The sequence below is a fragment of the Bombyx mori genome, chromosome 14, assembly GCF_030269925.1.
Source record: "Bombyx mori chromosome 14, ASM3026992v2".
Classification (NCBI taxonomy): Eukaryota; Metazoa; Arthropoda; class Insecta; order Lepidoptera; family Bombycidae; genus Bombyx; species Bombyx mori.
This window is the reverse complement of record NC_085120.1, coordinates 2,223,354-2,247,616: the sequence shown is the minus strand read 5'-3', so window position 1 is coordinate 2,247,616 and position 24,263 is coordinate 2,223,354. Positions and strand designations below refer to the sequence as shown.

At 43.7% G+C, this 24,263-nt stretch overlaps 1 protein-coding gene across 1 annotated transcript in view; it reads right to left on the bottom strand.

Moving 5' to 3' along the window:
• Nucleotides 1-24,263, bottom strand: part of LOC101740576 (glucosylceramide transporter ABCA12) — a 116,781-nt gene that overhangs the window by 20,165 nt on the left and 72,353 nt on the right. The window contains exons 37-51 of the mRNA XM_038015485.2: nt 24,106-24,245; nt 23,261-23,488; nt 22,361-22,496; nt 21,387-21,495; nt 19,759-19,953; nt 18,424-18,544; nt 16,786-16,976; nt 16,184-16,322; nt 14,063-14,261; nt 12,866-13,067; nt 12,091-12,288; nt 10,222-10,383; nt 3,934-4,045; nt 2,669-2,910; nt 587-738 (exon numbers count right to left, since the gene is read on the bottom strand). Coding sequence (XP_037871413.1) covers nt 587-738; nt 2,669-2,910; nt 3,934-4,045; nt 10,222-10,383; nt 12,091-12,288; nt 12,866-13,067; nt 14,063-14,261; nt 16,184-16,322; nt 16,786-16,976; nt 18,424-18,544; nt 19,759-19,953; nt 21,387-21,495; nt 22,361-22,496; nt 23,261-23,488; nt 24,106-24,245 — 2,526 coding nt within the window. The remainder of the gene's footprint in view (nt 1-586; nt 739-2,668; nt 2,911-3,933; nt 4,046-10,221; nt 10,384-12,090; nt 12,289-12,865; nt 13,068-14,062; nt 14,262-16,183; nt 16,323-16,785; nt 16,977-18,423; nt 18,545-19,758; nt 19,954-21,386; nt 21,496-22,360; nt 22,497-23,260; nt 23,489-24,105; nt 24,246-24,263) is intronic.

Sequence of the window (24,263 nt, the reverse complement as noted above, 5' to 3'; positions counted from 1 at the left end):
GAAAATAGAAAATAACTAAAAAAATAAAAAATAAATTTTAATAAATTTGAGTTAATGTAATAGTGTAAGAGAAAATGATTTTACTGTAAAAAAGCGTCGGCTGCTTTTCAGGATATTATCAAAATACCCTTGTTCATTAAATATTTATAACTACTGATACTATACACTCCACGGTTTTTTTACAATAACTTACACTATTTTTAATTCAAATTTATTAAAATTTATTTTCTATTTGTTATTTGGATTTTTTATAAAAGTGTATTTTGTTAGTTTTTTAAAACTATTATTTATTTTTCATTTTTAGGTGAATTTAAATTTTTTCAATGTTTTTTCAATTTTTTTTTTTTTAATATTGAATTGTCATCGGTCCTTAATAAGTATACCAAATTTCAAAGATTTCGTTACAAACATACATACGTCTGAAGCTAATAAAAGCGTATTAAAAAGAATCATAATGACAAACAGAGCTACAAATTATTGCCAAAGGGAAGACTTCTAGCCCGTCTCATTTCCCACCTAGAACAACTCTTGTTTACCGATAGATCATTATTTATTAAGGCAATTTTGTAATTTGGTTTTAGCTTACCGTATTTCGACTCGTCAGTCTGAGATGCTCCTAGGTCGGCTTGAGTGCAGATGTCACAGAACACCTGCTCGAGACTGCTGCAGTCCATGGCGTAGGTCTTATAGCCGAGGACTGGCTGCTGGGACTCCAAGTTCAAGCATAGGCGATGTAGGCTATGACACACACAAGCTTATTTCACGCATGATGAAGCTAACACTCAGACATTTTTGGGTATCTAAGAATATAGGATCTGGTGCGGCTTGTAAGCTGCTGACAAAGCCAAAGCATGCAAATACAGCGGCTAGGCTCGGAATATGTTTTTGTCCCATTCGGTGTCGAGACCCTTGGTCCGTGGGGTCCTAGCGCTATAAGGCTTTTTAAGGAAATAGCAAAAAGGCTAGTCGACACCACACGAGACCGAAGAGCTGGCTGCTACCTTGGACAAAGAATTAATCTAGCTATAAAAAGGGAGAACGCTGCCAGTATCTTCGGAATCTTGCCTAAAGGGACTCCTTTTAATAATATATTTTAGTTATTAAATTTATTATTATAATTAATTACCTAGTCAGGTCATAAATTCTGTCACATGTTTAATGTAAAATAATTGAAACAAGTTTATTCATTATGTAACCATTCATATACCAAAATGAACTTAACAAAACATAGATTCTTATGACACTAAAGTTTATTCAAATGACCTCCGTGATTTTGAATACAGGCCTTCAATCTGCGCGGCCAGTCGTCTATCGCAGCACGAACGAGGTCCATGTCAATATCGGCGGCTGCCTTAATCAAGGATGTCTTGAGTGACTCCAAATTGGTATGAGGCTTTGAGCACGCCTTTTCCTCCAAGTGTTGCCATATCTTGTAATCTAACGGATTCAAATCTGGACTGGAGGAGGGCTAGTCTTCGTGCCGGATGAAGTCGATTTCACGCGCCGCCAGCCAGTCTTGTGTGCTCTTCGCTCTATGAGCTGGCGCCGAATCTTGTTGGAATACCCAGTGCCTGTTATTGAACATGGTATGAGAAACAGGTTCCACAAGGTTCGTCAGGACTGTATTTTGATACACCTTTCTCCAAAAAATGTACCTCTGTTAAGCCCCAATAAGAAACTCCCAACCATACCATGAGCGAGGATGGAAAATGACCTCGTTGGACACGCGGAATACGGTTGCTCGCTTCTTCACTACTGTGTACTACTACTACACCTTATCATTTTGTTTGTTGTAGCTCTCTTCTACGGTAAAAATTTTTTCATCCGAAAAAAGAATTTCCCGATATTTTTTTCCCGCGTACCGCTTCAACAAAGCGCGGCATCTCTTCAGTCTCAGGTCCATTAGACGAGCATTCAAACGATGTCCTGTTTTTCTTCGATATGCCCGAAGCCCTAAGTCTTCATTTAACACCCTTTTCACCGTGGTTCTGCTTAACTCCATCTGAAGGGCCAACAGTTTCTGCTTACGTTTGGGATTTCTTTGAATTCGCGCCTTCACAGCTTTTATCACTGCTGGAGTCCTAACAGACCGAGGGCACCCATTTCTTGACCTGTCATCTACACTAGAGTCTTCATTGTATCGTTTGATGGTACGATAAACGAATCTTTTTGGTTATATTCAAAATTTTCAGTATGTTAAAAATTTGGCGCGTAACCGCAACGATGCAACGCAATAACTGCAACACGGTCTTCTTTAAGCGTCCACTCCATATTTAAAAATGAGTAAAATTCTAAAAGTATACATTTTTATTTTCATGAACAATTCGAGATTCGAATTCAATAAACTTTTTTGTGGCCAGCATTCTAAAAGAAAAGTTTTTACTGTGTGACAATACTTATGACCTGACTATTTATTATTTAATATTATTAATATTATCGGAATTCAAGAAATACGGAAACTTTTCCATGGGTCCTACGTAAGTGTGTGTGAGTGTAAAAACATAATCTGACAGGGCTGGAGTTAAGGTTTATAATGCAAAAAAGAAACAAACTATGTTAACATGGAAATCCATTAGGCCAGAGTGTTAGTATTTTTTGACATTGTTAGTGACATTAACAACGGTAAAATTTATGTTTGTTTGATAACGTAAGCTGATAAAAATCGTACTCATTGCTAAGTCCGTCAGCGTCATAGAAAGGCAGTAGAATCTCCACATCAGTGTCGTTAACATCGACGATGTTGGCGTTCTTGACGTCGTCCCTGACGGTAGAGAGCAGTTGTTTGGTCTTCTCATCCAGGTCTTCAGGGCGATCTTCGCAGGTCGTCTCGGGGAAGACCACGGTTAGCTTGTACCCGTTGCCCAGGGTGCGTTTTATCTCCACCGGAGAGCCTGTTGTGTGGACTTGGCCCTTCATTCGAGAATAGAAATGGATTCTGTAGTATTTTTGTCATTGTATTTAATTCGATTGTTGAGGTGCTTCGAAATAGTTACATTACTTTTTTGAACTGAAACTTCTTTAGGCGCGTTGAAAGTAAAATTTAACTCTCGACAGATTCGTTACGGCTAGAGAGAAAAAATACAATTTAGCAAGAGCAAGAGTGAGAAAATAGATAGAAGGTTTCGCGAATCACTCGACCGTGGAGAGAGGAAAAGGACAAAGCGAGCTGGGTCGTTTTTCTTAAACACAGCATTCCCATATTACTCTCTAATATTTAAGGATAAAAAATTAAGACAACCACAATACTATACACCGCAAAAGAAGTTTCACTTCTTTCACGTACACCAAGTTGCACGTGCACCATTTTTTTTAATTAATAATAAGTGAACATGAAATTATTCAATTTGTCAACACATGAATAATGATTTAAATTTAATCAGACAAAAATCTGTATTCCTAGAGCACGAGCAAACAATGAACATTAGAACATCGCTCCAAGATGAAAATAGATGGATGCTGGTTATTTTGATTGCTATCAACAAAGTCGTTCCTGAACACTCGTGTTTGTATGATAGCGTGTAATCTATATTATTATTATTATTAATGCTTTATTTCAGTTATTATTTTTTTTAAAACCATAACATTTTGTTAGTAAATATATTTATATATTACATAAAAATGAATTGCTGTTCGTTAGTCTCGCTAAAACTCGAGAACGGCTGGACCGATTTGGCTAATTTTGGTCTTGAATTATTTGCGGAAGTCTAGAGAAGGCTTAAAAGGTAGATAAATATGAAAACACTAGGAATTCGTTTCAGTTGTGTATTATGTATATTTGGTTCTTTTGGTTGACAAGGTTGCTGATCACTGGTTAAGTGTATCACTACTGTGTTTAGTTACCGTTCACTTTATTTGTTGTTGTTTTGAGTTCGGGAACGGATCGCGATGTCCGGTTTGTATTTCATTTACAATGTAGGCTTAGATAATTATTACCTTATGCATGATGACGATTTGGTCGCTTAGCAACTCCGCTTCGTCGAGATGATGCGTCGTGAGGAGGATCGTCCGGTCCTCTTTCAGTTTCACTATCATTGACCAGATTTCTCTGCGAAAAATTATACGTATACATTCACGATGGGCCAAAAATATAGCTGTCAAATATTTTCAAGAATTTCTTAATTTGTAAACGATTCTTTTGTAGAGGTCGTCTGTAATATACGTTTTTCATTATGTTTTACTGTGCAATAAATACTCTAAAAATACAGCACGTACCCAGAACGATACAAAGTTACTTATTGTATGCACATAAACCAAAACAGCTTACACGTTGGCGCATTCACGTGGGTTCATTACGGAATTGTATCACTACATAGTATATAAATCATTCCGATAGAGGCACCCGTCACGTGCGGACGTGCTCATCGTCCACTCGATCGCCCGGTCTTTGTTCGCCTGGCTTTTGTTAGCCCGGCTATTGTTCGCGCGGCCTGTGTTCGTGATACATCTGCCGACCAATAATCGCGCCGCATTGCCACCTGTGTTCAATAGAACCGCTCAGGTCCGAGAAGTTGGGGCCTCGCCGCAAGGCGAGTGTTTTCAAGACCCGGGGCCGCCCCACCTGGGTACTCAGCGATCATGGACGCTGTATTCGCGGAATTCCTCCGACTTCGCCACCCACAGCTCGCCTCAGAGTTTCAGGCCTTCAAGGCCAATCACACTGCGAGCCCTCTCGAGGACTCCGCCGCGCTCGCTGCTCCTGCGTCGCCTGTACCTGCGTGCAGAGCTTCTGCATTGAGCACCGCAGCCTCTGTCGTGCCTGCCGCTCCCGTGTCGCCTATACTGGCGAGAAAAGCTGCTGCGTCGTCCGCCGTGACCATCGTTTCAGCTGAGCGATCATCCGCGGCCTCCGTCGCGCCCTCTAAAACACCTACACTTGCTCGTAGGTCGCCTGCACCCGCCTCCTCGTGCTCCGACTCTGACTCAGACATGGAGGTCGACCTCGCCCCCGCCTCATTGACGGATGGATTCACCCTGGTACAGAAGGGTAAGAAGCGTGCCGCGGAGTCTCGAGCTCCCGCGGCCGCTAAAATTAGCAAAGCCGTGAACGCGTCGCGCCCCCGCCCTCAGACTCCCGTTGCGCCCCCAGCCCGTGCCACTCCGTCGCCGCGCCCGGTGGCACAAAATAAAACCCAGACCCCTCCCCCGGTTATCCTTCAGGAGAAGGCAGCTTGGGATCGAGTTTGCCTGGCCCTTAAGGCCAAAAATATAAATTTCACGAATGCCCGTAACCTCGCGAACGGCATTCAAATTAAGGTTCAAACACCCGACGACCATAGGGCCCTCTCTTCTTACCTCCGTAAGGAACGTATAAGTTTCCATACTTATACGCTCCAGGAGGAGCGCGAACTCCGCGTTGTAATACGCGGAATCCCTAAAGAGTTAGATGTAGAGCTCGTCAAGGCCGACCTTCTGGAACAAGGCCTACCAGTAAATTCAGTGCACCGCATGCACACCGGCCGCGGTAGGGAGCCATATAATATGGTTCTAGTCGCCCTCCAGCCTACCCCCGAGGGTAAGCAAATTTTTAACATACGGACCGTCTGTAGGCTCTCCGGTATCGCCATCGAAGCCCCCCATAAAAAAGGCACTCCTAGCCAGTGCCATAACTGTCAATTGTACGGGCACTCTTCCCGTAACTGTCACGCGCGCCCCCGATGTGTTAAGTGTTTGAGCGATCACGCCACGGCCCTCTGCGCCCGCGACCAAAAAACCGCGACGGAACCGCCTAGCTGCGTCCTGTGTCGAACACAGGGTCACCCCGCGAATTACCGTGGTTGCCCCCGAGCCCCTAAAATAAATCGCCGCGTCGCCCGCCAAAACCGCCTCCGAGCTTCCGGCCCAGACATCAAAGCCTCGGCACCCTCTGCGTCGCAGGCTAAGCCAGCGTTCGTTCCGGCGGCGGTGCCCAGTGTCTCGGCCTGGGCAAAACCGCTGCCGTACACGAACACGGCTACAACTCCCTCCTCCGCGATTCGTCCCGCCCCCGTGACTCGTCCCTCTCCCGCGACTTGCCCTCCGACCGCGTCCGAAAATCTCGCTTTAGCGATCGACTTCTTTCAGTCGATCAACTTTGAGCGCGTTAACGCTTTGGGCGACGCCATTCGCGCTGCCTCCACTGCACAACACTTTATCGCCGTTGTGCAGGAATACGCCGACGTATACGCGTCATTAAATACGTACGTCCTCCCCTCACTCCGCCGGTAATCAATGGCGTATATAAGTAGAATAAAGCCCCTATCCGTAACGATAGGATTTTTTAACGCTTACGGTCTCGCAAATCAACGTGATCAGGTTTCTGACTTTTTGCGTGACCATCAAATTGATATCTTTTTAGTGCAGGAGACCCTACTTAAGCCCGCGCGCCGTGACCCTAAAATCGCGAACTATAACATGGTCAGGAACGACAGGCTCTCTGCCCGTGGTGGTGGTACCGTCATTTACTATAGAAGAGCCCTGCATTGCGTCCCGCTCGATCCTCCCGCGCTCGCTAATATCGAAGCATCAGTGTGCCGAATCTCACTGACGGGACACGCGCCGATCGTTATCGCGTCCGTTTATCTTCCACCGGATAAGACCGTTCTAAGCAGTGATATCGAGGCGCTGCTCGGTATGGGGAGCTCTGTCATTCTGGCGGGCGACCTAAATTGTAAACACATCAGGTGGAACTCACACACCACAACCCCGAATGGCAGGCGGCTTGACGCGTTAGTCGATGATCTCGCCTTCGATATTGTCGCTCCGCTAACCCCGACCCACTATCCGCTAAATATCGCGCATCGCCCGGATATACTCGACATAGCGTTATTAAAAAACGTAACTCTGCGCTTACACTCGATCGAAGTAGTTTCAGAGTTAGATTCAGACCACCGTCCCGTCGTTATGAAGCTCGGTCGCGCTCCCGATTCCGTTCCCGTCACGAGGACTGTGGTGGATTGGCACACGCTGGGCATCAGCCTGGCTGAATCTGATCCACCATCGCTCCCGTTTAACCCGGACTCTATCCCGTCTCCTCAGGATACCGCTGAAGCCATAGACATCTTAACGTCACACATCACCTCGACATTAGATAGGTCATCGAAACAAGTTGTAGCGGAGGACTTCCTTCACCGCTTCAAATTGTCCGACGATATGTCCTCGATACGCGCCTACGACAGGTATCCTACCGCGGAAAATCGTATTCGAATGCGTGCCCTACAACGCGACGTAAAGTCTCGCATCGCCGAAGTCCGAGATGCCAGATGGTCTGATTTCTTAGAAGGACTCGCGCCCTCCCAAAGGTCTTACTACCGCTTAGCTCGTACTCTCAAATCGGATACGGTAGTAACTATGCCCCCCCTCGTAGGCCCCTCAGGCCGACTCACGGCGTTCGATGATGACGAAAAAGCAGAGCTGCTGGCCGATACATTGCAAACCCAGTGCACGCCCAGCACTCAATCCGTGGACCCTGTTCATGTAGAATTAGTAGACAGTGACGTAGAACGCAGAGCCTCCTTGCCACCATCGGATGCGTTACCACCCGTCACCCCGATAGAAGTTAAAGACTTGATCAAAGACCTACGTCCTCGCAAGGCTCCCGGTTCCGAGGGTATATCTAACCGCGTTATTAAACTTCTACCCGTCCAACTCATCGTGATGTTGGCATCTATTTTCAATGCCGCTATGGCGAACTGTATCTTTCCCGCGGTGTGGAAAGAAGCGGACGTTATCGGCATACATAAACCCGGTAAACCAAAAAATCATCCGACGAGCTACCGCCCGATTAGCCTCCAATCATGTCTCTAGGCAAACTGTATGAGCGTCTGCTCTACAAACGCCTCAGAGACTTCGTCTCATCCAAGGGCCTTCTCATCGATGAACAATTCGGATTCCGTACAAATCACTCATGCGTTCAACAGGTGCACCGCCTCACGGAGCACATTCTTGTGGGGCTTAATCGACCAAAACCGTTATACACGGGAGCTCTCTTCTTCGACGTTGCAAAAGCGTTCGACAAAGTCTGGCACAATGGTTTGATTTTCAAACTATTCAACATGGGCGTGCCGGATAGTCTCGTGCTCATCATATGGGACTTCTTGTCGAACCGCTCTTTTCGATATCGAGTCGAGGGAACCCGCTCCTCCCCACGACCTCTCACAGCTGGAGTCCCGCAAGGCTCTGTCCTCTCACCCCTCCTATTTAGCTTATTCGTCAACGATATTCCCCGGTCGCCGCCGACCCATTTAGCTTTATTCGCCGACGACACGACTGTTTACTATTCTAGTAGAAATAAGTCCCTAATCGCGAAGAAGCTTCAGAGCGCAGCCCTAGCCCTAGGACAGTGGTTCCGAAAATGGCGCATAGACATCAACCCAGCGAAAAGTACTGCGGTGCTATTTCAGAGGGGAAGCTCTACACGGATTTCCTCCCGGATTAGGAGGAGGAATCTCACACCCCCGATTACTCTCTTTAGACAACCCATACCCTGGGCCAGGAAGGTCAAGTACCTGGGCGTTACCCTGGATGCATCGATGACATTCCGCCCGCATATAAAATCAGTCCGTGACCGTGCCGCGTTTATTCTCGGTAGACTCTACCCCATGATCTGTAAGCGGAGTAAAATGTCCCTTCGGAACAAGGTGACACTTTACAAAACTTGCATAAGGCCCGTCATGACTTACGCGAGTGTGGTGTTCGCTCACGCGGCCCGCACACACATAGACACCCTCCAATCCCTACAATCCCGCTTTTGCAGGTTAGCTGTCGGGGCTCCGTGGTTCGTGAGGAACGTTGACCTACACGACGACCTGGGCCTCGAATCAATTCGGAAATACATGAAGTCAGCGTCGGAACGATACTTCGATAAGGCTATGCGTCATGATAATCGCCTTATCGTTGCCGCCGCTGACTACTCCCCGAATCCTGATCATGCAGGAGCCAGTCACCGTCGACGCCCTAGACACGTCCTTACGGATCCATCAGATCCAATAACCTTTGCATTAGATGCCTTCAGCTCTAATACTAGGGGCAGGCTTAGGGACCCCGGTAACCGTACTCGTCGAACTCGACAAAGAGGTCGACGTGCAACCTAACCCATGCATCAGCCCGCTGAGTTTCTCGCCGGATCTTCTCAGCGGGTCGCGATTCCGATCCGGTAGTAGATTCATTCGCGAAACAATTGCTCTTGAGTTGTTAGGTCTCCTTCGGAGGCGCTCGGGCAGTTGTTAGCAAATCCCACCCCTCTTGGCTGAGCCTTTGCTCGCCCACCTGTCCTGGTGAAACTGGAAAGGCCTTCGGGCCACCAGTAAATTTTCAATCATAAAATAAAAAAAAAAAAAAAAAAAAAAAAAATAGTATATAAAACAAAGTCGCTTTCTCTGTCCCTATATCTATCTGCCCCTATGTATGCTTAAATCTTTAAAACTCTGCAACGGATTTTGATGTGGTTTTTTTTAATAGATAGAATGATTGAAGAGGAATGTTTATATGTATAATAACATCCATTAAATAGAGGAAAAATCAATAATAAATTACAGTTTCCGAAGCGAAGCGAGGGTGGGTCGCTAGTTACCAATATAATAAGGATAATGCATGTAGGAATATACGACAAAGGGAAGATCTTTCACCGAGCAGGTGTTATTGCTCGGTAGACCGACGGTCCGAATGTTGTTGTTCGGAACTTGTATATATGCGCTTTATCTTGAAAATGTCGTAAGCGAGATTCAGGCATCTGTCAATTATCTTGCGTTGTATGATGGCTACCCGCCACATCACTCCCCTCCGAGACCGGAGGTCGTGTCATTTTAGTTATCGTTGTCCGTGCTGAGATTAGCTTGCAAGTGCCAGTGCTGCTCGAAGTTTGCGGTGAGTCGAAACTGAGCTTGAATGCTGCGTGATTGTCGCCAGAGCTCACGGGGCTCAAACTTGATGACATTGCTAACACTAGCCCTAGCAAGAGCAGTGCTTCGCAGAATCTACCACCGGATCGGAAACGCGACCCACTGAGAAGATGCAGCGAGAAACTCGGTGGGCTGTGTCTGCGGGTCAATTTATTCGCCGAGCTCTTCGTCGCTAGCGACGGGTTCGACGAGAACGATGACCGGAAGCCATCCACCTTGAGATATGAGTTCTAAGATCTAAGTGTTTACAGTACAGTATAATTTCATGCATAGCATTTATTTGATAGTTAAAAGTGTAGTTTATGTATCAGACCACACAGTGCATTGTTGTGTGTAAGATGTGTACCTTCTCGCGGCCGGGTCGACCCCGCTGGTGGGCTCGTCGAGCGACACGAGGCGCGGGTCCCCGAGGAAGGCCAGCGCCACGCACAGCCGCCGCCGCGCGCCGCCCGACCACCGCGACACCGCCTGGCGGACCTGGCTATCCAGGGAGAGCGCCCGGATCATCCTGTAGGACGATCTTCGTATTAAGGACTAGCTGTACCCGTCCGCTTCGCTGGCTATTTAAAATTAACATTAATGTTTCTCACCCCAACAAAGAATCATCATTAACGCCCCCGCAACTGGTGTAGGGAGTCCAACACTCATATAATACTTATCCATTAAGTACACGTATTTTCTACACGGATACCAAGTTTCAAGTCAATCGGATGCATGGTTCAGTAGTTCAAATTCAAATTCAAATTAAAAATCATTTATTTCAATTTTGATGTCAGTATGACACACTTGTTGAATGTCAAAATATAAATAACAATGTTAACTCTACCACTGGTTCCAAAAAAAGCCACGGAACATCGGATTATAACGGAACTTCCGTAAAAACCACTGTAGATTTATATATTAGTATAGAAGTACATCAAGTACAAGTTACATCATGAGAACGAAGCGTGCGATCTTGGGGTCCTCGAGCTACTTCTACTGCTCTCTTAAAATCTGTCTTATCTTCATATACCCAAGGTTTTTTTTTCCTACCTATGCTGATAGCCTTGAGAGGCTATTTTGCCCTAACATGTAGGTGAGCTCACGGGGCTCAAACCGGAGTGTTGCTAACACTGGCCTTATCAAGAGCAGTGCTTCGCAGAATCTACCACCGGATCGGAAACGCGTCCCATTGAGAAGATCCGGCGAGAAACTCAGTGGGCTGTGTCTGTGGGTTAATTCGTTCGTAGAGTCCTTCGTCGCAAGCGACGGGTTCGACGGGAACTGTGACCGGTTCTTGTGGTACCTAACAGCACCTTTAATGAATCGGGAGGATCCGTAACGACGTGTTATACCCAAGCTATCACCAAAGTGAGTATTAACAAGTTTTCTCCTTCTACACATTTCTTATTAATTATTGTGAGAGCCGTGCTGATATTCATTAAGTTCCATTTGTTTGTCTGTTGATGTTCCAAAACTACTTATTATATTTCTGTTTTGTGTATTCTTGTTATAATAAGGTTACCTCGTCGCCCCGTTGCTCTTTTCAGCACCCGCTTTAGCAGAACCAATCTAGGCAAGCACTCACCTACTCCTCGTCTAACTAACCTTTATAATAATCTAGTTAGAAAAGTTGAAAACCTTGACATATTTGGCGATTCCCTTCCAATATTTAAGAACAAAATTATAAAAAGTTGTTGTTGAACCTCAGCCTCGGCCTTGGTCTGAGTACTCGGGTATTACTGTCCTTGTTGTCTTTCTGTTTTTAATTTTTTATTATTATTTATAGTATTGTTAAATCTCTATTAATATGTTAATGTAATGCATGCTGTGATTGCCTATAATCAGAGTTGCAGTTATCAATTGCTCTATACATGTCAATGTTATTTTATGTCTTACTGTAAACCCAGTCGGTAATCCTTAAATAAATAAATAAATAAGTGTTGGCAACCCAACAAATTGCTATAAAACCTTTTTTATTGTTGTGGTTGTGATTTTGACATTACTTTTGAATTTTGAAATGTCTTAGATTTGTCATTCTCTTTTTGCTGTGCGAATTATAAAATTTCCAAAAAAAAAATTTTTATACAATCCTCGCGAGTTTATTTATTAAGTTCCTTGCCCATCCTAACCCTACAGTCAACTACAATAAGAGGAAAATAAAATAATAATTTTAGGGGCACCAGAAAATTTAACTTGGCTTGTTGATCATGAGCTATTAAAACGTGGGGCTGACCTGTCGACCTCATCCTGGACCTCCCGCGGCCCGAGGCCGGTCTTGAGCTGCGCGTACAGCTGGATGTGCTCCTCCGCGGTCATGTACTCAAAGAGCACGTCCTTCTGCGGACACACGCCCAGCTCCGTGCCTCCGCCGCGGTCCGAGCGCACTATGATGTGGCCCTTAGTCGGCTTCAGCATTCCCATTAAGATTTTACTGCAAGATAGTTAAGCTGTTCTGAGCTTCAAGTCAATATAGACCCCAGAAGGGATGCAATAGTCAAAGGAAAGAACTCGTAGACTGTCGTGTGGAAATTTCAATATTACACTAATTGTTACGTTATAATACCACTTGTAAAAATGAATATTAAAAAAAAAAACTAATTAAAAAAATATATTAAGACATGTCCGCTGAGTTTCTTGCCAGTTCTTTTCAGGACGGAGGCTAGTTTTTGTGAATTGGCGGTAGTTCTTTTTGACGTTCAACAAGTATGTACTTTCATTTATGTTGAATAAAAAAATGTTGGTTTTTATTTTGATTTAATACTATTTACCAATTTACAAATTGTGTATAAATGAATCCGGTTTTGAAACAGTGGAATTTTGAAGTATTGGAAGGTCGGTATTGGAAGTGGATGAATTGAGACGTTAGTCGCAAGTTGGATGGCGATGATGGCTTGTAATAATATCCATACCGGTAAGCGATCCACACGACGGTCATCATAATACTATTTGATGCTCAGGGAACAACAATATAAACAAACAGTAAATATGTTAAAATAAAAGAGACTCACATCAAAGTTGTTTTCCCAGCGCCATTGTGTCCCAGTAATGTAGTGATCTGGCCTTTTTGTAGTTCAATGGAGACATTGTCCAGAGCCAGCTTGGGGCGACGGCTTCCCTCACCATAGATCTTGGTAACGTTCAGTATACTAACGCCGGCCTTCTCGTCTGTGGTATGGCAATTGGTGATGTTGCTCTGTAAGGTCTGCATACCTGGTTGTGGAGGATTTTTGTTTTATTAATTATTGAAGTGAAAACTTCTTTAGAATCGTTGTGATTTCAAACCGGATGCAACGGAAAAAACGACAGGTAAGAGACACAAATACAAAAGAATGAGACAGAAATATACATACTATTTAATACAGCGCCATCTGTGAGATTTTTTTAATACTAACGTGTGTATGAAAGCTCTTGTAGTGAATTTTAATTTAGGATTATACGTGAAATTAAAATATCAATTCACAGAGGGCGCTACCTTAAAATTATTTACTAATGACAAAATTTTAAGACGTTTAGGATAATTGTATTTTAATTTTGGAAGGTTTCACTTCTACCACGTGTGAATTGCACACATGTATTTTTTTTTATTAATACATTTAAGGTAGAAATAACAATGCGCGGCTGCAGTGTAGATAGATCCTTTACCGGATATCTGTTTAACTTCTGAAGATTGCGGAGATGAGTCGGAGGTCGTGGCAAAATTTTTTTAACGACCCATATCTCACAGCGCCCCTGTGGGCTGATAATATTAAACTATATTTGTATATACTATAGTTGTACTATATTATATAATATATACTATATTGTACCTATATCTCCCGCGAAGAGATCACCAATTCAATTTACATTATTTATCCACGTTCGTATTTTTAAGGTGGTAAGACCTATTGTGAGTCCGCACGGGTAGGTTTCACCACCCTGCCTATTTATCTCGTGAAGCAGTGATGCGTTTCGGTTTGACGGGTGGGGCAGCCGTAGTGACTATATTGATATATACGTTGTAGATGTATGTGGGCTAAAGTAACCACTTAACACCAAGTGGGCTGTGAGCACGTCTAACCATCTAAGCAATAAAAAAAAACAAAAATAAAAGTAGGGTAACACATTCAGAGCTGATGTACTAGAGTGGATTCCACGATGATAACGACTCAAGCAATGGCATTGTTGTTTTACTGCAGCCGTGAAATACAACACGTGAAATACCTTACCGAAATATTTATCTATGAGCCATCCAATGAACAGATAAAGGCACGTGTCGAAGATCATCATGAGCGCCGCGAGGCCGATGCTCATGTCCCCCTCCCCCGGCGCCTCCCACACGTGCCCCCACTCCGCGCCGCCCCCCGCCGCCTCCCGCCGCGTCACCAGCAGGAACGCGTAGCAGAGCGACGAGGACATCGAGAGACACTGAAAACACATAGTATTCTTTTTAGATTCATTATTAAATACCCGATATTAACTTCTACGGTGCTAGTACTTTGACAAAAAGGATACAAAATTGCTTACATGTGTGGACGAGCTCACAGCCCACCTGATGTTAAGTAGTTACTGGAGCCCATAGACATCCACAACGTAAATGCGCCACCCACCTTGAGATACAAGTTCTAAAGTCTCAAGTATAGTAACGACGGCTGCCCCACCCTTCAAACCGAAACGCATTACTGCTTCACGGCAGAAATAGGCAGGGTGGTGGTACCCACCCGCGCGGACTCACAAGAGGTCCTACCACCAGTAATTACGCAAATTATAATTTTGCGGGTTTCATTTTTATTACACGATGTTATTCCTTCACCGTGGAAGTCAATCGTGAACATTTGTTGAGTACTTATTTCATTTGAAATATTTGGTACCCGCCTGCGGGATTCGAACACCGGTGCATCGCTTCAACACGAATGCACCGGACGTCTTATCCGTTAGGCCACGACGACTACAACTTAAACATTAAAGTGATACTGATGAGACGAAATGAAAATGAGGTTGGTAAGAGAGTGTTAACTATGAATGTGGAAGGATACAGAGGAAGAGGTAGACCTAAGAAGAAATGGATGGATTGCGTGAAAGACGATATGAGTAAGAGGGGATTGAGCGAAGAAATGGTATATGATAGAAGAGTATGGAAGGAGAAAACATGTTGCGCCGACCTCAGATGACTGGGAGAAGGGCAGGATAATGATGATGATGATGACTGATTACAAGGCTGAAGGAACATATTCCGGTTTAGGAAACGCAAAGTTTTTCGTTATTGCTTGGGAAAGCGGACGGACTCGCAGCTCATCTGTTTTTAAGTGGTTACAGGAGACCCTAAGACGTCTACAACGTAAATGCCGCCACCCATTTTGAGATATGAGTGCTGTGGTCTCGGTTTTTACAGTACAACGGCTGCTCCACCCTTCAAACTGAAACGCATTACTGCTTCACGACAGAAATAGGCTGGGTGGTTATTATCTATCCGTGCGGACTCATAAGACGTCCTACGACCAGCTATCGGACTCGATCACCAGATATAAGACACATTAGTAACGAACAAGGTTAGGATAAGAGTGAACGCTAACTTTCTATGGGAAATAAAAGCCAAAGAGAGAACTACAATTGTGAAGCGCTTGCTCCCGGCGATTATAATACCTTTATTTTATACATTTACTTTTGATCCGTGATTGTGGCTCTTTTTGACAACATACCATCCAATTCAGTATAGAGGTTTTTGACGTGCGTCATAAAGCAAAAGAGTAGATACCGATATATCGTTTACAGGTGAAAGGCATTTCGTTAGGCTGCTGGGGAGGAACCACGTCGACACTATTCAGCCGCCAAGCGCTTTTTCGTTATTGCTTTAAGAGCAAGGCAGCGGTTATAATACTAATTGATGGGTCGAATTCACATCGCATTGGTTCCGGCTATCACTTTACACCAAGTACGCCGTGAGCTGGTTCATATATCTCTAATAAAATAAAATCAAAGTAGGTATATTTTTGTGCCTACGTGTTCACCGTTCGCTAATGATTTGTCTTGTGTCCTGGACAATTTAATATTTCACCTATAGTGTGCTTAGTGAGAGTTTTCGAACGTTCTCGATCGCGTAAAAGTTAGCTCATATTTGTATGGAGTGGGATCGTTTGCCTACGTTTGCAGCTAGGGGCGTTGTTCCAACTGCATAAAAATTGGGCTAGCATTTACGCTATCGAGATCGTTAAAAAACTCGCACTAAGCACACTGCTTGTTTAATTCATAAACCGTCTTCGATCGAACGTACTGGGGCGGTATTGCGTCTTGGTGTCAAGGAACTGTGGGGTGTCGCAGTGTCTGCGCGTTCTACTGCACTAACGACTCACCACTAACATCTTCAACTGGCTGTTCATGACAGCCTCCAGGGACAAGATGAGAACGAAGGGCATGAAAGTGATCATGTAGGTCAGCGCAGTGCACACCGCCGCTAGACTCGCCGAGGAGAACAGCTTAGACATCATGTAGCTGTAAGAGAGAAGAGATGCCTGAGCTTATTCAATTACCAGAATTATTGTTGAAGAAATACTTTTATTCTTATTGTTATATTTGCAGACGAGCATACGGCGCACCTGATGGTGAGTGGCTACCGTCGCCCATGGACTTCAGCAATGTCATGGGCAGCTAAGCCACTGCCTTCCTTAAAGTACTCTCCACAAGCCTCGTTTGAAGAAGGACATGTCATAGCCCTCGGGAAACTCCGTGGAGGGGGGTTCATTTCAAAGCCGGAGGGTACGTGGTAAAAAGGTGTCTGGAAACGCACTGTGGACGACCGCAGTGGCTCCAGGTAGTATGGATGAACTCTACTCTGATAGCGGGTGGTGCGATGGTAAAAACGAGATGATTGCCGAGATCGTTACGGCTATATTGGTCCAGTACACACTTTAGAGTCAAGGCTGCAAATTGAAAACGGTTTTAGCTTGAGACTGACCAGAAACTGAGCACGGAGACGACGAATATGAGCAACAGCACCAGCAGCAGGGTGGGGTCTGAGTGCGGCAGAACGCGGCCGAAGTGTAGAACTGCCGCCGCGCCGCACGCGCTCACCGCCAGCTCCGCCGCCGTGCACGCCGCCCACGACAGTGACTGCCACCGCACCTCCACGCCCATCACGTACATCAACTGTCAGCACAACAACAACACAATAAGCCTGACGATCGAATGTGCGAAGCATTATCTGCATGAAGTTTTCTGATTGTTCGTAATCTGTGCGTCCGCACGGGTAGGTACCGCCACCATTTTTTTTTACGGACCGGGTGCCGCACCTCCTACGAGGTCCCCGCGCCTAGGGGGCGCGCGGGGTATGTGGGACTCAATGATCTACAAGGTGTTGGGAGCAGACCGCGGGCCCAAGGAATTTTAGGGCCCACTCACCAAACGACTCCCCTGCACTCTTACATCCGACGTCCGATCCCCTCCGAGGCCAGAACCAGGATGAGGTAGGGGGGTTACCGCGGTCAACACTACAACCAGACAGCGCGGCTCACCCCAAGGACGCCCAGCCGACGGAGCCTTCGAGGCGAATCGAAGGCTCTGAAACGTCGGCCGTCTCGGTACGGCAGCCCGTCGGGCCGCCCAGACGGTGCCGCTGGTGTCACAGAATACCTCGCTGGACCAGAACCAGAATGCCGGGTCGTGACGCGATACACCGTCAACCGGTTGCTCTTTCGATTCTCCTTGGCAGCGCGCTAGAATGCTGGTAGCGCGGCCTCTACCCTCTCAGAAGCCGCTACCGCAAGGGCCGGGACGTACGGGCGTATTCCCTCCTCTGGCCCCCGGCTCAACGGCGACGGATCGGTGCGGAAAGGCATGACCGCGACGAGGTAGGCAAGTACCACCACCCTGCCTATTTTTACCGTGAAGTAGTAATGCGTTTCGGTTTAAAGGGTGGGGTAGCCGTTGTAATATACTGAGAACTTACAATGTGTATCTCAAGGTGGGTTGCGCATTTACGTTGTAGATGTCTATGGGCTCCAGTAACCACTTAACATCAGGTGGGCTGTGAGCTCGTTCAACCATCTAAGCAATAAAAAAAGTCTTTTATTTATTTATTTTTTATTGCTTTCATGGATGGACGAGCTCATGGTCCACTTGGTGTCGAGTGGTTACCGGAGCCCATAGACATCTACAACGTAAATGCCGCCACCCACCTTGAGACATGAGTTCTAAGTCTCAGTTTTTACAGTACAACGGCTGTCCCGCCCTTCAAACCGAAACGAATTACTGCTTCACGGCAGAAATAGGCGGGGTGGTGGTTGCCCATCCGAGCGTTGTTGGAATTCGAAGTTTTGGATCGATCCTGATTCATGGCATAAGGATAGCGACCAGAGACGCGCACGGTACATCCTCAGGTGGACCCACAGAAATATACATCTAATAACAAAATAATTCGCAACAACAAATCCAAAACAGTTTGGCAAACATTAGTTCACTAATTATAGTTTCAGATTACATTGTATAACTCAGCGTTTTTGATATTTTATTAAACTAATCATTTCGATAACATTTTGCTGTAATTATGTGTAATGATTGTGACTAGAAGTGTGTTACGAGTTTGATTTGCACTCACCATAGTGTTGCCGGACTCTTTGTCGGAAACTATGAACCTTATGGCTGAAGCGACGGTGAACACGAGCGAGAAGAAGAAGGCCACGATCAGCGCCTGGGACTCATACAGAGACGTTTGGAATCTGAAAAATGAAATTCATTTCTCTATTCGAGATCTAGAGCACTTAATTAATTTAATCTTAATTTATTTAGTTTATTGGTCTTTTCTCTTCGGAAATAGTAAATAAATAAATTAAAATATAAACTTTTTTTAATTTTTTTATTGCTTGGATGTGTGGACGGGCTCACAGCCCACCTGGTGTTAAGTGGTTACAGGAGCCCATAGACATCTACAACGTAAAAGCGCCACCCACTTTGAGATATAAGTGCTAAGGTCTCTAGTATGGGACAACGACTGCCCCACCCTACAAAACGAAACGCATTACTGCTTCACGGCAGAAATAAGCAGGGTGATGGTACCTGCCCGTGCGGACTCACCACCAGTAAAAGTTTATTTATTTCTTAATCTAATCTTATCTTATTTTAATTTATTTTTTATTTATTAATCTAATCAATTTATTTCGGTGGCACACAACAGAATAATGCAAATGAATACCTATCTATATCTATCTATCAGCCCACAGAATGAATACAATACATACCACAATATAATGACAGTAAATAAACATGATATTACAACAAAACCAACATAACCAGTTTTAATTAACAATTTTGACGTTTTTGAACTTCAGTTGAAAGAAAGTCCACGTCCACAATAGTCTCCGGTAACCACATAATATCATCATGAGACCTGTGTCAGCTTGTATAGACATCCAATGCATTAAAAAAACAATGAATCAATTATAATGTGGTCGGTACCTATATTCATATTTTCCTATCTTCAATCGATATTATTTTGGTGAACAATAATGCTCTACTCGACTCTACTTCACTCTACTACAATTTACTCTTCTCTATTCCGTTACAACAATGTTTTTATTTATGGTATTCAATTGTTCCCAGAATTCACAGACTTCACATAGATTTCTTTATTGGGGGGTAGGACCTCTTGTAAGTTCGCGCGGGTAGGTACCACCACCCTGCTTATTTCTGCCGTGAAGCAGTAATGCGTTTCGGCTTGAAGGGTGGGGCAGCCGTAGTAACTATACTGAGACCTTAGAACTTAATATCTCAAGGTGGGTGGCGCATTTACGTTGTAGATGTCTATGGGCTCCAGTAACCACTTAACACCAGTTGGGATGTGAGTTCGTCCACCCATCGAAGCAATAAAAAAAAAACGGGTAAGAATAATTCTTTTTTTGTTTAATTAAGAGAAAAATTATATATTTAAACGTACAAATCTTTCCTGTAACACGGGTATGGCTCCTGTTGCGTGTACATCGCCCAGTCCACTTCATCATCAGCGTCCCGCTTGTGTCTCTTCCTCGAGAGCTGGATGACGGCACGGTCGATCATATCCTGGATCTGAACGAAGCCGCGGAAGTAACGCATCTCCTCTACGAAGCTGGACTCGGGTCCCGGGATCCAGAGACTGGGGACAAGAGGAGATCGGTGATGATATTAACGTGTTTTATTCGTTATACTTCTATTGACGGCTTCACAGCCTGGCGAGGATTGGCTTGCAAAGCTTGATGATGATTCATCCGACCGATTTCGGCCATGGCGACCACTTTGACTCCTATCCGTCGATTTGGCGCTCGTGCGCTCGAAGATGGCTTATATAGCCTATCTTCGCGGCAAAACTCCTTGCGCATTGAGGGCACGTAAGCACGCCGTTCTCATAATTATAGGTTATGGCAGCAGGAGGGCGGGCCTTCAACTGGTCGCGTTTGTAATCAAGGTCAGCTTTACGCTGATCCTCGAACTCGCGTACTTTGCTTACAAAGCTTACAAATATCACAAAGTGTATATCGCAACTTAACTTGACACAGAGATAGAAGTTTCATTGAGTTCTATATTAGACTGTTCTTATCTCGCCCTTCGAATCAGAACGCATACATAGTAACAGAAATAGGTAAGACGGTGGCATTTATAAATATGATGTGGGAATGAATTGCCCGCTCCGGGCATTTTCAATATTGCAATAATTGTTACATTATAATAAATACCTCTTGTAAAAATGAGTATTTAAAAATAATCTAATATTAAAAAAAAAGACATGCCCTCTGAGTTTCTTGCCAGTTCTTCTTCGGACGGAGGCTAGTTTTTGTGAATTGGCGGTAGTTCTTTTTGACGTTCAACAAGTATGTACTTTCATTTATGTTGAATATTTTTTTTTTATTTGATTTGAAACTTTTAATTTACCAAAAAATAAAAGTAATCTTTGCAAACGCTGTGCGGGGTTTAATATGATCTCCCTGACTAATAATATATACGTATCGTGATCGTATACGTAATATATACGTAATCGATATATTCGTTTGCAACTCTTCTCTAGCTTCACTTGAAAGAAATCTCGCAGAGAAAATATGCAATTTTTTTTTTTAATTTTTTTTTATTGCCTTTGTAGGCAGACGTGCATACGGCCCACCTGAATCAAATAATATTGTTTAAACGTCAAGACGGTCTGAATAACATCCATAATCCATCAATAGCATGATCTCTGACAGCTTAAACTATATAGATCAGAACCTCCTCTCGGAGTGGATCAATAAGCGAAGAGGCATGAACATTAACTAATTAATTAACATTATGACTGTCGGTACTTGAACCATTGTACCATGGTTCACTTGCGGACTAAATAATATTAGTAATAATAATGGTTGGTTCGAAGTAGGTATCAGTGGAATGGAATATTTGAAATGTATTCCACTGATAATTACTTTTAATAAATGTATATTTTTTATTTGATTGGTTTTGTTAATGTTAAGTATATTTCAATGATACTATGTACACATATGGACTTATTGTTGTCTGAAATAAAATAAATCATTCATTCATTCATTCATTCATTAACCAACTTACTAATTCTTCGTCCATCGCGTTGCGGGAACATTTTCATAATCCATTCTAATCTTATACTCCACATTCGAGAGAGAACCATTTTGTTGTTTCGTGTTCATGAACACGATACCTGTTAAAAAAATGTAATGTATAATGAATGGAAAGTAATCCAAGGAGTCAGTCTGGTTTATTATCTTTTCGAATCATAATCTAGTGAACGGTGTGCTTAGTGCGAGTTTTCTAACGTTCTCGATAGCGTAAAAGTTAGCTCATATTTGTATGGAGTGGGATTGTTTGCGTACGTTTGCCACTAGGGGCGCTGTTCCAACTGCATACAAAATTAGGTTAACTTTTACGCTATCGAGAACGTTAAAGAACTCTCACTAAGCACACAGAGCGTACAATATCATTCGTGAGGACATTGCAATGATTTCTTCAAGGGACGTATTTCGTGGGGTGGGCTTTATCAAGTTTTTCTTCTTATGCATGGGTGGATAAGATGAAGTATCTTGTGTTAGGTAGTCGCAGGAGTCAATAGAAATAACAATGTGAAAATCGTTGCGACTAGAGATGCGTCTGCGATGCAATTGCGTCTAGAGATGTGAGCCGACGTCTCAATTGAGACATTGTATACCAGAATCCACGAGTATTCCGCGGCAGAAATAAGTGAAATGGTACTAATATCTGGGCGGACCTACAATATTCCCTGTTACTAGTAAAGGAAGTGCCAATGGATGCTTGAAAGATTATTGCAACAACAAATGCATTATTTTGCTTAAATAGGTGAACAAATTCACGGTTCACCTGGTGTTAATTGCTCACCGGAGCCCATAGACATCAACCATGTTTTAATGTCGTCGCCAATCTTGAGATAGAATTATCGGTTTTTACAATCCCACTCCTGCCCACCTATCAACCGACCGACCAGTACGGACGCACAAGATACCCCATCACCAGGTTCCCAATGAAAACGATCCTAGTTAATTTCTACTGACCAGCTGAAAATTCGTCGAGTTGCGACAGTCTGGCGGCTTCGATTGTCATCCCTTCTTCGTCCGTTGAGGGCTTGAATCGGTTCATGTTGAAGCAGTGGAGGAGGTCCGATGCTTTGGACAGTAGACTGCCGATACCCTGGAGAAACGACTCATGTAATTTGAACGGATCCAACGCAGGTTTTGAAGTTACAGCCTAGGCTATCACCGCGATAAAGACACATACTCAGCTTTTCTCATTGAGGATAGAGTTAAGCATATTAGCGCAACACCACTATTTACCTATAGTCTAGTCGACAAGTTGAAAATGGTACAAAATAGAGATACTGCTCTTAAAATTATGTGCGATAGCTCATTGGATCCGGAGTGACACCTAGAAAAATGTGCCAAAAGCGTGTAATTAGCACATAAAAAATTGCAAAAGCTATAAATAATTAAAGATGAAAAAAAAATGGTATTTCGTTTTTTGCCAATATTTCATAAACTATTAATAAATAAGAAATTTAAAAAAAAAAACTCTAAAAGAGGAGGAAATTTGCAATAAAAAACCCCTAACTCCCGGAACTCTATCTTAGTAAAATATTAGTCATCATGACTTTGAACTAAAACATTTATTGATCAAAGGTTTTGTTTTTATTTTATTTTTTATTGCTTAAATTAGTAGCTCACAGCCCACCTGATGTTAAGTGATTACAGGAGCCCATAGACATCTACAACGTAAATGCGCCACCCACATTGAGATATAAGCTCTAAGGTCTCAATATAGTTACAACGGTTGCCCCACCCTACAAACCGAAACGCATTACAGATTCACGGCAGAAATAGGCAGGGTGGTGGTACCTACCCGTGCGGACTCGCAAGTGGTCCTACCACCATATACCACCAGAATAGTTCATCTCTTACCTTTAAGTCTCCTAACTGGTCAAAGATGCCATCAACATCCAAATCTGGAACGCCCACGTCTCCTATGATCATATTTCTAAGTCCTTCAAACTTGGGATCGGTGACCAGCGTTTTGAGGACTAATAGTCCGTGTCGGTGGTCCAGCATTGTCTCCAGGGAGGGGAAGGTGGCGGCGAACGAATGAACTAAGTTCATCATTTTTATCATTGTTTCGAAGGTCGCGTTCGCCTACGGAGTAGAGATGCTTAAGTAACGTATTCTAGATTTTTTTCTTCCACGGGTGAACAACCTTGCGGCCTATCTGGTGTTAAGTGATTACGGAAGCCCGTAGACATGAACAGTATTAATACCGCCAACAACCTTGAGGCAAGTGCTCTAAGCTTTAGTTCTATTGTACAACAGCTGCCCTACACTTCAAGCCAAAACGCATTACAGCTTTGTGACAGAAATGGGCAGGGTTGTGGTACCTAGTCTAGGTTCCCAAGTCGTCCTACCACCGGTAATTTTATAAATGATTCTTCTTTACTGGACATAAGGAACCATGCTACTACGTCATCCACAGGCACTGGTGTTGCCAGCAATATTCCACCTAAATTGTGCTTAACATGAATGATTTTTCTATTTAGTTATTTTTTGTATTTTTATGGTTATTTAAAAGAATAATAAATATTATTATGTTTTATTATAATTACAACGTGGTTATTTCTTCACAAGTAATCATTGCATCTACTTATCAGCTTTCGATTTTTAGGGTAACATCCCTAGCGTTTAAAAAGAAAAAATGTTAACTGATTAATTTCATAAATCTCAATATTATCTAATTATATCAGATTATTTCTACTCACCTTTCCAATAATCATATTTACTGTCGGATTAACCGGAGTGTACAATATCTTTCCCATTATGAGCGGCTTTATAAAACTCCACACAATTTTCCCTCCCTCGACTTTCGTGATGTCAGTATATAGACTCCTGCAGAAATCGGCTGTAAACAGACTTAATT